This window comes from Phoenix dactylifera, chromosome 12 (genome assembly GCF_009389715.1).
Source record: "Phoenix dactylifera cultivar Barhee BC4 chromosome 12, palm_55x_up_171113_PBpolish2nd_filt_p, whole genome shotgun sequence".
In the NCBI taxonomy this organism is placed as follows: Eukaryota; Viridiplantae; Streptophyta; class Magnoliopsida; order Arecales; family Arecaceae; genus Phoenix; species Phoenix dactylifera.
In genome coordinates this window covers 2,717,275-2,731,035 of record NC_052403.1, presented here as the reverse complement: position 1 = coordinate 2,731,035, position 13,761 = coordinate 2,717,275, and the positions used below count along the sequence as shown (strand labels likewise).

General features: G+C 39.8%; 2 protein-coding genes across 9 annotated transcripts; one reads left to right on the top strand and one right to left on the bottom strand.

Annotated features, from left to right (window-relative positions):
- The first annotated feature begins 177 nt into the window (after window positions 1–177).
- On the top strand, window positions 178–11,417 carry LOC103705071. Of its 8 annotated transcripts, none has more exons than XR_005514326.1 (4): window positions 178–611; window positions 3,921–4,817; window positions 5,659–5,745; window positions 9,365–11,417. XR_005514326.1 is itself a non-coding variant. In XM_008788668.4 (2 exons), the coding sequence occupies exons 1-2, from the start codon at window positions 491–493 to the stop codon at window positions 4,763–4,765; spliced, it is 966 nt and encodes a 321-aa protein (XP_008786890.2). In that variant the 5' UTR covers window positions 178–490; the 3' UTR covers window positions 4,766–5,299. The 8 variants fall into 8 exon arrangements, 2 of the variants coding, with proteins under 2 accessions (XP_008786890.2, XP_008786891.2); XR_003385275.2 differs by having other exon boundaries at window positions 3,921–4,837; XR_003385274.2 differs by having other exon boundaries at window positions 3,921–4,837; window positions 5,659–6,003.
- On the bottom strand, window positions 9,329–13,386 carry LOC103705073 (probable F-box protein At5g04010). Its single transcript, XM_008788670.4, has 2 exons — window positions 12,242–13,386; window positions 9,329–12,046 (listed from the first exon to the last, which is right to left on the bottom strand). Exon 1 carries the CDS (start codon window positions 13,218–13,220, stop codon window positions 12,285–12,287), a length of 936 nt encoding a protein of 311 aa, XP_008786892.3. The 5' UTR covers window positions 13,221–13,386; the 3' UTR covers window positions 9,329–12,046; window positions 12,242–12,284.
- Between the last annotated feature and the right edge of the window lie 375 nt (window positions 13,387–13,761).

Sequence of the window (13,761 nt, the reverse complement as noted above, 5' to 3'; positions counted from 1 at the left end):
GAGGTCACTGTCCAAGCACCCTGGCAAAACCTACGACACGAATCCACGCCGCCACAAGGAAACCGCTCGCTCTGGATTGCTATCTATCTACCCCCCCTCCGAAACAGAAAATAAGCAAACAAAAAAAAAACTTTAAAAAGAAAGATAACATTAAAAATTAACAAAGTGAGCAAAATAATCAATAAAAAATTATAATATCCCGCCACGTAAGCGAAACGTATCCTTCCCCAACACCGCCTCCGTTTTGTTTTCCCCTTCTCCCCGATTTTTTCTCAATTTTTTTACCTTTAAATACGCCCATCCTTGGCCTCTGTAACTCCCCGTCTCCGAATTATTTCTTCCCCGCTCTGTGTTTGTGTTCTCCACCGCTTCGATTCGGTCTATTCGATTTTTTTCCCCAACGTTTTGGTTCTGTTGGGGTTTTGCTTTGGTATTTGGGGGGAAAGATCCCACCTTTATATAGAGCGCTCTCTTGTTTCGGGGTTTTGCGATGGTTGGGGAGGGGAGGGGGTCGTGGAATAGGGAGCAGGGCTACCGTTACAAGGAAGGAGGCAGTAGAGCGCAGAAATCTTGGAGGCCGCCCCATCACCCTGGTAAAATTGTTGAATCAGGTCTTGATTTCTTGTAATTTTGAACGATGTAAATATTGCTTCTTTGGCTTTGATTTCTGGTTTCTTTATGGATTTTTCCTTGGTTGGTGCTTGTTCTGGAGAGTATAGTTTTATCTACATTCTTGGCTTCCTCTTTGTTTGTTGATTGATTTTGGTTTTTGGTTTAGCTGTCTTGTGGTGTTTGGATCTTTATGATTTCTTTTTGGGTATGTGGAACTGGGATTAGGTAATTTGGTTTGGGATGAGGACTGCTTTGATTGCTTCTATTTTCTATGGGGTGAGGATGAGGTGTAATCTTAGGGATGATTTAATCTAAATCGAATGTCAGATTCTGTTGTATATTTTTATTGGGTTTTGATTTTGCTGATGATTAAGTGGACTTCCGTTCCATGTACATGGTGGGAATGTTTATTTGGGAAATTGAGATGAAACTGACTCGGAAGTTCTAAATTGAGTAATTGTGACCTGAATGTCGTAGATTCAAAATGTGGAAACGGCATCTCAGAGCGCAGGGTTAAGGCTGCGTATATTTGACTCTTCTCTGACCTCATGGTGGTGGGAGTCTTGTGGGCTGCCCTTTTTATTATCACGATCATTAACGAATTATTTGATGTGTCTTGAGAAGTAGTTGCATTGTCTTTATCAGGACATGCAAAAGCATGATTTTGATTTTTTTTTCTCTTTTAGTAAACCATTTGATAATATTGTTTGTAGGACTTTTTAGTTTGTTTCGTTTTTTTTAGTTGTTTTATCTTCATCATGTGTATATACAGTTGTATATTTTATTCTATTGTTCTACTTCAAACCTAGGCTCCTTTTGAAGTTCTCTGGGATGTTGTTCTTTTGTACACTGGAGTTAGAGATGTGGATTAATATTTTATTTTTTCTAATAAGTTTGTAATCATAAGGCTGAGAGTCCGGCACGTGATCGGAGGGCTCTGCCTCCAAGCTAAATGGTGTTTTTCGAACAATAGACCTTTGATTGCAATAGGTTTTTTCTTTTTGCTTTTTTCTTTTTGAATGAATGGAATTCTTCACTTGTTCATCTGGACTTTAATCTTGATATGGGAAGTCCTATTATTTTTCTGAGATATTCTTTCACTTATAAGATTAGAATGCTAGACCATGTTGACAATCATTCTATTATGTGGTCTGCATATTTATCATTTCAATTCTCAGTTGGTACTTTTCCCTTATTTTGTGGTCACATAATATGTTATTGTCGATTGGAGTTATTTTCAATATAAAATATTAGTTTTCTTTAGGTGTTCTGTGGCTATTGTTTTATCATTATTGGAGTTCCATGATAGTTCTTGGAATTGTTACTGTTTACAGGATTGAATCTTTGAGATTGTGATTTGAAGTGTTTATTTTGGTTATACACAAGTTAGAAGAAAGAAATGTAAAACGTCTGCAATAGGGCATTTCAATTTTTTTAAGATTTATTAAATTCTATATACCTAGGGCTGCAAATGATATCCGATATCCTGTTAATGTGATCCAATTGTCAGTTAATGAGTGCGAATTTGATTTGAGAAAGTAGATCGATATCCTGATTTGATATAGGCAGAAATGAGATGCAGTCATGGACAGATTTGGTTTTAGTCAGAATCTGTCTACAAAACCAAAAGTTTTCAAGAAACCCTGTATCACCTACTCTGCAACCCCACCATGTCACCTTCTATTCTTCTGCTGATTGCAAGCTGCCTTCACCACCCTAGTCCATCAGCCCTGGTCCAAAATCTCGTTGCTTTTGTTGTTTGTTTCCCTCTATGTCTAAATTGCAAATTCTAGCTTATCCACCTTGATCCTACAATTGTCCAAACAATCCTTGAACATGAATGATACCTGATATGAGCCAGGTACATGCATACTTCAAGTTCAAATGAATGGATTTGTTACAGTTTTCATCCAAGACATGAATTCTTGTACATTTAGAATTAGATCAAATGGTATTCGGAGCAACTAGACAAAACTGGGAGGACCTGTTATGAGTCTATGCATATTAGTCCCAAAAAATTGGGTGTAGCCCTATTAAACTTAAATTCGACATAAAATCAACCTGAAGGGAACTTGACCCATTCTGTTAATTGAATGAGTCAGATCTTGGTATAAATCTCAGATCCTGAGTCATATCATGTCAAGTAAGAGTCAAGTTTCTTCATACCAAAATTGATCTGCTTGCAGCCTTGTGCTGCTCCTCCATCGCTTTTAGTAATCTGCTATCCCTTAATCAGCTCTCGTGCAACTGTTAAAAATCTTCATCCTGAACTATTCCAACTTGAAACCATCACGCTGTGATAATCTCCTGTAACCAATCTTGCCAACGACTAGCAGCTTCCCTAAAAAGACTGCGGCTTGCTGCAGTTTCTTGTCCACCTCCCACATACACCATCCTGTTATTATTTGATGGGGAACAAAGGTTGAGAAGGAAAGTGAATGGGTTGGAGGTGGTGCCAGCAAATATTGGCTTTTGAACATATGGTAGAGGGAGAAGAATTAACACAAAACACAAGACTATATGAGAACGAGTTCTTGTTGTGGTCTTGATCCTATGATCCTGAATAGGTTTGATTCCTGGTTCGAGTGTTGCCGTCTTAATTGAGATTAGATATAGTTTTGGACATACATTCATACATAGGTATATTTCTACAATTTTGTGGTTGATGCATGTGCTTTTAGAAGGTGCAAATCTAAGATCTTTGTCTCCCTTCTCCAGTTCTTCCTTTTTGCAAAACATTTTCTTTCTGTCATAGAAAAGGAAGTGTATGTTCATGATTTCAGTCCTTTATTTATAATTCTTTGGATGACCTGTTGGTGTGAGATTTGAGTGCGTCTGGTCGTATGTACCTGGCCGATAGTCCCGCATAAAACAAATTCCCAATACATTTCGGTATGGTTCGAGCATGAACCCGATAAACACTCTCCTTTTACCTGCTCCTTCTATCACCATGGCCAACCGACCAAAGAGACCTGTGTAGTTGAGTTGGGACAAGGTCGGTAATTTAGGTCCTACACATTTCTCAAGCCACTCCATGTCCTTATGATAGGTCTCGGTGTTCCTTTAGGCATGACTGTACATTACTTGTTCATACATTGTGTAGTTCCTTTAGGTATTCCAGTTTTCTGAATGCTGGTTAAATTCTTTTGCTAGCGTCTTATGTAGTTGTTTGAACTTTTAGTTTCTAATGTTATTGTCCCAAAAGATGCCTCTTTTCTTTTTTTCTTTTTCTAAAAAAAAATAGTGATACTCTGTGTTACTATTTTTCACTTTTCAGTAAGTGTTTGTTCTTTTATTTTGTTTTTTAGGTTCCGAGAGTCCATCAGTTCCTTTATGGGAGAAGAAATTCTGCACACGTGTGGGTGCAATTCCATGGAAGAGGTTTTGTGAAAACAAGAAATTTATTGGCATGTATAAAAATGTGTTACAGTGGGATGATTCAGCAGCTTTAGAAGCTTTCCAGAATGCAAAGGCCCGGTTCTATGCAGAGTATAATGGCCTCCCTTATAACATCCCTTTGCCTGACCCAGATATGTATATTGATGAGGTCGACCAAGATGCTGTCATTGATCCTGAAATGGTGGCAGATTTAGAAAAACCACCTCCGGCCCATGCTGATGAGGATAATACTGCAACTAATGGCTGGGATTCCTTTATTTTTACAAACCAACCAGTTCCAGCTTCTGGATGGGGTGATACAGAAGACCCTGTCCCTTCAAATGAGAAAACTGGTGAGTTCTCTGCAAATTGGGATGCTTATATTGAACAAATTAAACCCAGTGGTTGGGGGGATGCAGCTGAGCCCTACTCCTCAAGTTGGGATATGAAGAATGATTCTGGCAATGCATGGGGTTACAGTGGTGGAGGTTGGGGAAAGGGAATTGCACAGGAGAATCCGTTGGTTGCTGGAAGTTATAATTACTGGAGAAACTCTTGGGAAACTTGGGAGAACAGAAATAGTGATCCAAATAGAAGAAATGGAAGAAAGAGAGATGGAGGAGGCCGTTTTGGCTCAAGATTTACGAAACCCAAATACCAGGTGGATGGTTATCAATCGAATAGTAGATGGAGTGATTGCAGAGGAAGAAATAGGGCTGACTATCCTTATCAGAAGACAGTCTATGCTAAGCAGCCTCTGGCTATGTACCAGTGAAACTCCCTGTGCTTGTCTTGGGTGAAAAATCATCACAGATCAGCTGAATGAGGTGTGCGTGGCATGAGAGAGGTCCATGTCATAGTTTTTGTGTTATAGCTATAAGCATTCCTTGGTTCTTTGATTTTTTTTTGAATATAATTTATATTATGCTGCAAAGCACCCACGTCAGTAGTGCGATAAATCAGATGTGAGTAATGGTTTATATTATGGCATGTGGTCAGGCCGAAGACTTCTGCAGAAAGTATCAAACTATAGTGTTGCCAGCTTTAATTCAGTTTTTGTTGATGACTCTTGTGAGCGTTATTTGTATTTCTTAGTGTTGAAAAATGAATTAGTTGTTTCATATAGCTTGCAATAAGCTATTTTTGAGAGATCTTGCTTTTTTATTGGTACTCATAAGCAACATTATGATTATATTTGAACTTGTCCGCTAAACATCTTGTCTTTCTTGCAAACATGGAGCTAGCTCACTGCATGTTGGCTACCTATCTACATTGAATGGTGTATGCTCCAAGCATGCTTAATTTTGTATCTGTATGTGTATTTGGCTATTTTGATTATATTCCATTTGTTTCAAGAAAAGCAATGGCAGTAACTTTGGACATTTGGCTTTATTTTTGTTGGCTGTATCATATATTTTCATTTTATTCTCATTTAGTACCATATTCTTGGTGTATTGATAACTGTCTTTTATCCTGGTTATTGTCTTGTCCATATCAATATCAATTATATGGCGTGTTTACACAAGTGGTTTGTGCTGCATGAATTACACAGAACATTTGGGGCCCTGGAATGTTCTTCCTGTTTTACATTTCAACTAAAGTTCTCTTATCAGCTAAATGGATACATTTAAACTTGTTAACTAATTTTTGTATCATATTTGTTTGCAGGTCCATACAGTGTTGCATTGCATGTGTATGTACTTAAAGACTATTAAGAAGCTGATGGAGTCTGTATAGTCAAGTTTCAATAAGTTGGTAAGAAGTTTAAAGGAAAAAACCATAAAATGTCATTCAATAACCAAGCTAAATCATGCAAAATTCGATAATTTTGTTTGGATTTGAGAAACTCTGTATAATGTGTACTAACTGCATGCAGATTGTGGAGCATGATTTTTAGGAGTTTTTCTTGGCCTATGTGATGATATAAACAATATCTGAACTCACTCTAAAAACCATACAGCATGAATCTGCTCCCTGTGATCATATAACATTGCCACACTGTTTCACAGAAAGGTATTGTATCATGTAGTCTATTTTGACATAATAGTTAGCAGACTGTGTGGCCCAGTCTTCTTAATTCATCCATCTCAACTACATCCCTAACTCATTTTTGATGTTTTCTCAATGCCAATGATACTGCAAGATCTCACTGTTCTTATGTGAATATCTGTCGCTTTACACTGTGCTGTCCTCGTTGAAACTTTCATTTGCTTATCTCAAAACTTGTTAGAATGCATGTGCTTATGCATGTGTACCCAAGAAAAGAATAATTTAGGAATTGGAAACTGTAATATAGATACACAATTTATAAGAATATCAAGAGTAAATTATAAAAATCTTCTTGAGGTTTGCGTTTATTACACTTAAACCTAATAGTTTATAAAACCTATACTTACACCCAGTTAAATTAACAACGTTAGTGAATTCGTTTATCTCATGTGAAAAGTGAAAATTGCCTCTTGAGTGATGAGTGAATTACAACTCCCTTAAAATTAGGGTAAATTATACTTACATCCAATAGTTTGAAAAACCTATGCTTATTCCCTCGAGGCATAGTTTGCTGTGTTGGTACCGAGCTCTGGACCGGTCGTTAGGTGGCACGGGTCGGTACGGGTCCGCGTCGTGCCTGTACCGATACAGTAGAATAGACGGAAGAGAGAGAAAAAGAGAGAGAAGAGGGAGGCCAGAGGAGGGCTGGGGAGCCGTTATGCGGAGGAGGCAAATGAAACAGGAGACCGGAGCGAAGCCCCTCTTCCGTGGCTCCCTCCTCTGCGCAGCGGCTTCCTGGCCTCTGCCGGCAGGTCTCGACCTTTCTTTCTTCCTTTCCTTCTCCCTCCCTTGCCCGCTCTTTCTCTTTTTCTTTTTTTCCTTCTCTTTCTTCCCCTCCATCGCTGGTCTCGTTTCGTCGCCGAAACCATCTCGGTCCGTGGCCAGTACGGTTCGAGATGCCCCAAACTGGACGGCTCGGGACAATTTCGCCGACCATGCTCTGAGGTTTATTTTTATCCAATACCTTAATTCATAACTTAACATAATGTTAGCCAAATCGTTTACTTAAATAAAATCTAAATGTCACAAAAAAATAAAAAATAACCAAACTAGCCTTAAGTTATATAACATTCATAAAAAAAGGAGAACAACAATGAGGTGCCATGGGTCTAGAGCTTGATCTTGATGAATCATCAGAAAATAGCTATATGCCAAGGAAAAAACAATCTAGATCTCTTAGGCAAGTGGATGCCTCTAAAATTTTTTGCTGCAGGGAACTAGTATCAAGAGTTTTGTCGCTTGAGCCAGCTTGTTCATGGTCTAAGCCAGGCTATGGAACCGCAACTGATGCACCCTCCAAAAGAAGTTCTCATGTATGTACTGATTTGGATCCTTGCCAGAGCTATCATAATTTTATATGTAGACACAGAAATTTTCATCCACAATGACAATTTTAATAAATCATATCTATAGTATTGGATAAGTAGATATTAGAATCATCAAATGATACACTGGCATTTTCGATCTATGTGACGTGGTGGGCGGGAAAGCAAGAACAAAACCGGATCATGAAGGACGCTTGTTGCTCGATGCTAGTCAGAAATTAAGGATGCTCGTTGCTGGATGCTGGTTGGGAAGAAAGCTTGTCGTTAGTCGCTCATTGAGAAGGGATGCTTATAGTGTGGTGGCAAAGCGAGAAAAAAATTCTAGACGCTTAATCTCAAAGAGAAGAAGACTCTTAAAAATGGAAGACTTCGAAGAGATTGGGGAGTCGGAAAAGTGAAAGATGAGCCTTATTTTCTTAAAGGAGTAATTTTGACTTTTTAGAATAGTTAAACAGTTTTACTAATGCTGTCAATTTAACTAGGTATAACTGTAGAATTTATAAAATATTGGGTGTAAGTGTGATAAACGTAAACCTTAGGAGAATTTTTGTAAGGTTATTTTGGTCATTTTAAAAATTTTTTTTGACGTGGCACCATTAAAAGTCAACAGTTTGACTAACATTCTGTTAAGTTATGGGTTAAAGTATTGGATAAAACTAAACCTCGGGGTAAGCATAGGTTTTTTATACTATTGGATGTAAATATATTTTACCCCTAATCTCAAGAAGGTTTTTGTAATTTACACGAATTTCTATTTTATTGTCCATCTCATTTTCTAGTCCTTCAACTTTAAATTTTGCCCACTCTCTTTAATCATTTTTGTTAGTTGTGATTTCTTTTTGGGACTTCTCTGTCAGCCTCAGGAGTCATAGTTCAAATTTTTTTAGTGGCTTGTCAAAATGTTGAGATTTGCAAGATAGCTGACATGATAAAACCTCATGCTAAATTCAGGAAGAGACTAAGAGTGTAATCTTAGGAGTACAAGACATTTAGAAAATAAAAGAAATTGTATTTTTGCAATGTGACTGGGGGTTTCTTTGTTTTTATTCCCGTCAAGGCAGTTGCATCAGTAGTATACCTAATCGTCAAGCATTACAGGTGAATCAATCCAATTAGCACAATTGTACGTTGACTTGTAAATTTGGAAGAGGTCAAGAATAAGTGTACAACATTTCGGAAAGTAAAACTGATTAGTTGTTTTTAAAAGCAAAATAATGTTTGTTTCTTCTTGTTTCCACTTGGTGAAGTCATATGTGTTGCCTATACTTTAGAATGAATGCTTGTAGTTTTTATGTACATCAAGCTAAACAGAAGGGGTACACTAAGAGATGCTTCCTCCAATTACTATGATAATTCTCATCCTTCTTTTCAGTTTACTTATCTTAGGCTATTTTAGGCTTCTTTGTGCAAAGAGATGGGCAATCTGCACCATGACATTTTCTGATAGCTTGTTCAAAAATTCAGCATGTATTTCAATTTCACATGTATTTATGAATTCTGGAGATTGGTGTTTGGAATTGGATCTTCTTAGCAAGAAGTAGTGTTCCTTATGTTACTTATTTCCTCTTGTTCCAGGCAAGTGCATTTCTCGTATTTTATGCTTAGCATTAGAGCTTTTAGTTCATCAAGTCTGGTGGTCTTGATAAAGTAGGGTGAGAGTAGTTATGTTAGCTTATGAATTTGTTTTAGTTTTCTACATCTGTCGCTTGTGCAAAAAATGTTGAAGATTTATGTTTGGATGTTCTTAACAACAAGCAGTGTTCTATGTTCTTATTTCCCCTCGTTCATGGCAAGTGAATTACTCATAATTGTGCTTAGCATGAGAGCTTTTAGTTCATCAAGTCTGGTGGGCTTGATGGAGTAGGTTTGGTGTAGTTATGCCAATTCATGAATTTGTTCTAGGTTTCTAGATCTATCTTCTGCTTGTGTAAATTTCTGGAGGATTGCTTACAGATCTTTCTTTCTTTTTTCTTCTTTTTCTTCTGTGCTTTGTAATTCAGGTTAGCAACTTAGAGGAACAAGAGATTGCATTCATTATTTCCAATAAAAATATAGTTACCTGCAACTGCTGCTTGCTTTTGATTCCAGTTGTTCAAAACCACGAGCTATCAGGTAAAATGGATTTGTGATAGACCCGGTAAAATTCATTCTGCTGGTTTGAGAATTATATCAACTATTGGAGACCAGCATCACTGTGATTGTTGTGATAATGATACTCTGGCAACTTGAGATGTTTTACAAGGATCTAGGTTGGCATGGCTTACTTTAGGTTGTCATTTGCACTCACTTAGCGGTCTGGCTTCTTGGTCAGGTAGAATCTGCTTGTAATTAGCAGAGGTTACCCTCTCAAATTATGTCAAGATTCACTAGGATTCAGCGAATAAAGAATTAATTTGCAACAGGAAGAGCTACTCCTGTTTGGTTTGTGGGAAAGGTAAGAAACATAGGGCTTTTTATATTCTCTCTCATGTTGGTGAGCTATTAGGTACAGGAGGGGGGTCAGATCTTCAGTGGATAAAGATGTAGGGATATTCACATTCATTAAATTCTAGGTGTTCAGCTTAAAGCAAGCTATCAACTTGATGCTAGGATACCAGGGTAGGTGTAAACTTCTGGATACCCCATGAACACCTCACGGATGTATCATGTTTAAATGTAATTGTTTGTGATTAGGTAGGTCAGATTTGAAATCGATAGGTCAACACCATTGTCATCATCAGGATCCAGGTTAAATATTTCCCTGCCTTGTGGTGGTGGTCAACAACTTCACCGGAGAACTTGTAATTCAGATTTTTGAAACAGATGATGCTTCAGCATGTCCAATTGTTGCAATTATTGCAACTGGGTATGTCGAAGTTGATTCTGCTCTTGTTCAAGACAGTTCCCCTCCCTCTCTCTCTCTCTCTCTGAGTCTCATGATCAGCTTAAAATTTTCTCCATGACTTTTCCTTCAATGATTTACATATTGGCACCCCAGTTTTGGAAGAGAGATTTCATCATTTTAACTGCCTCTTAATGTGTGTGTTTTCTTTGAGGCTGCATGTATCTTTGCAAACAAGTTGCATGCTCAACATTTCGTCTTTAGCCCTGTTGACTTTGTGAACTGGAGGAAACCCAAGCAGGAAGTTGCCAATTTTTCAGTTTGACTTGTATCAGAAAAAGAAAGAACAGGGTTTAAGACATGCATCCAAGCGCAATATTGTTTGGCTAAGTTCTGTGCAGGAGCGGCCCAATGTATTTGGGGGCCTAAGGCCGTTTTGTGTTTTAGGCCTTTCCTACAGTGGGCCGGCTTAAGGCGAATTCACAGGGGGCCTTTTTTTTCCATTTTATCTTTGAGGCATTTCCTGCGGTGGGCCTTCTTTGGGCCGGGGCCTTAGGCGACCGCCTCAGTTGCCTAAGGGTTGGGCCGGCCCTGGTTCTGTGAGGATGTCGAGGCTGATGGCTAGGATGGTTGATTTGGGGTTTTATTGCTCGAGTCATTTCAGAATACAATGGGACTACGTTCTATTCGTCAGCAATGGCGGCATTATTCTGGTGGGGTGTCTTGATTTTGGGTGCCCGCAGCAAACTAGTCTGTATATGTTGAAAGCAAGGACTGAAAGTTTTTGAATTGATTATTATATTTCTGTGATTCCTTAAGGTTGAATTCTTATACAAGAGTAGGGTTGGCAATCGGGTCGGACATAAACGGGTCGGATCAGATGCAATCAGGTCAGAAAATCATAAACCTGAATCTGATCTGTTTATTAAACAGGTTCGAAAATCATAAATCTGAATCCGATTAAACAGGTAATCCGATCCAATCTGTTTAACATGTTTAATAAAGAGGTAATCTATTTGGCCAACCCGACCCGACCAGTTCGAAAAGGCTGAAGAAAATTTCGAAGTGGGAACCATTCCAAGTGGTGCATCCAATGGATCAAAAGCATCATCCAGTTGGTGCTCGGCTTAGAATGAGAAGGATATTTTTGAAAGTATATTATTTCTTTTAAGTTGGTCCGGGGATAGTAGGCGTGGCGAGTCAGGCGTGGCTCCCTGGCTTTCCTCAGGAAAGAATACCCACAATCTCGCAACCTTGCCATCAAAATTTTTGGTATACGGAATGTGTTGGTAAAATGTATGTCTTATACACGTGGTTTACCCTCTAATATATGCTCATCTGGTGAATGACTTATATGAGATATGTTATTAACTTATTATTATAACTAAATAAATCACGGAATTTATAATCTAATGACTAAAAACATATAAATGTGTGATGCATCTGCAGCTCCTTAATTGTCATTTTTTTTATCAATATTAGACTTTTAAATAAAATTCCTATATTATTAATTTGGAGCAAGAGATCGTTTGTGCGGCTCTCTCTCTCTCTCTCTCTCTCACTCCCAGTTTGATTTTTACTCAAATTCAAAAACACCCACTAAAACACTTGATCAGAATAACTATTTTAAAAAAATAACTAAAAATTAGAATAAATCTAGAAATAGAACACTAAAATTATTAAAATTAATGACCAACTAAATCTAACATTAATGACAAATCCGGTAATCCATTGAACAAGAATCTAATTATGTACTTCTTTTCCCTATCAGCGCATAACGTGGAACCTCCAACACTTGGATCCACAGCGAACGCAAGAAAATCCAAGGTAGCTCCTAACTGGGTGAAAACAGGGGAATTACCTGCCATGCAACATTTCTGACATTAGTTCTCCGACAAATCTAAAAACCTGCAGCGTCTTGCACCGTTTTTTTTAATTAATTACCTTCCAGAAAGAAAAAAAAGTCAGGTTTCAAGCAAGTACGGCCCCAAAGTTAAATTTCAAAGAATTATTATTTCTCTAAAGAAAAAAAAAAGGAGGAAAAGTCGAGTGAAACCTCAAACAAAGCGCATGCTTCTGGGAGAAGAGGAAAAGCCCGCCTAGATGTTGTTGGGCAGGAGAAAATGCTGCAAATAAAGCAAGCCATCATCCACTCCTACGTACCTCCAATCAGCAATGCTCATCAACCCCATACTCATCCTCGCCACTCTCCTCCTCCCAGCTTCCTCATCTCCATCCCCATCGTCGGAGAACTCTAGCCCCAATTCAGCCTCCAGCCCACCACCCATGCTCGCCGAGCAACACCCCGGGCTCGGCAGCCCCTCCGAGAACCACAGCCCGTCCCCTCCCACCGCCCGGCCCTTCCCGACTCTGTCCATCATTGCAAAAGCCCCCCTCCACCCCTTCATGACTACCGTCCAACCAATCTTCACCACCTCCCCCACCTCCAAGCTAGCATCTCCATCGTTAACCGCAGCTTCGAATCGGAAAACTCCACCATGATGGCCGCAAAGCTCCTCGCCGGGCTTCGCAAGCGAAAGAACGGGTGCGTCGCGTTGGAAGATGTCGACGGCGAAGATGAGATGGCGGAGGGAGATGCGGGGGATGGATGGGTTGCGGTGGCGCCGCTGGGACGAGGCGCGGAGGAGCGCGAAGAGGCGGCGAGCCGAGAGCGCAGGATCGGTGGCGACCAAATGAAGCGACGAAGGGTAATGGGAGAGGCAGATCGGTCTCCAGAGACGGTCCGAAGACATGGCGGAGTACCAGGACTTGGAGACACAGCAGGCCTTGGCGAGGGTCTTGGGGTCCAAAGTTTGGGCCAAGAGGAGGACCACTTCCCATGGGGGCGACGGCGGCGGCGGCGCCATGTTTGAGGCTCTCTTGGAGGGAGGAGCCGGTGATGATGATGACGCCATTATTCTTCGCGCACGCATTCTTTCCTCTCCCATATTCTTCTCCGGTCTCGAGCGGTTTGATCGATTTACGCCGTTGTCAGGTGTGATCATCACGTCCTGCCACGTGGAGCGGGTTGGCATGCTCGATTGCCACGTGTCACGTTCGGGGGAGAGCGTGGCGACTTCAGATGGACACGCGATCGTGGAAGACGGCCTGATGGTTACCACGCGGATTTTGGCATGGGGGTGTCAGGTGTGACCTCACAAAGCATCGTGGATTTCTTTCAGCTCTCTGACACGCGCGCGATGCGAGATACAAAATTGGAGTATATCCACGATGGATATATTCTAAAACTTGTAAAACCAAAGTCCAAAAACCAAAAATTATTTAATTTAATTTTTTTTCCTTGTAGCACTCTTGCTGATGGCATCTGGTCCCTTTCGTTCTGTATCGTCCACCCCATAGATCTCTCTCTCTCTCTCTCTTTTGTTTGACTAAAACTAAAAGGGAGGCAAATGCCGACCAAATTTATCCAAGCAAAGAAGAATGTACAAAGCGAAGAAACAGAACATGTGGCACCAGCAGGAGCAGGACTCGAACCAAAGCGTTGCCAGCCAGAAAAGTAGGAGATGGAGATGGACTGAATAGTAAACAGAGCGACAAAAAGAATGCTAAAGCTTA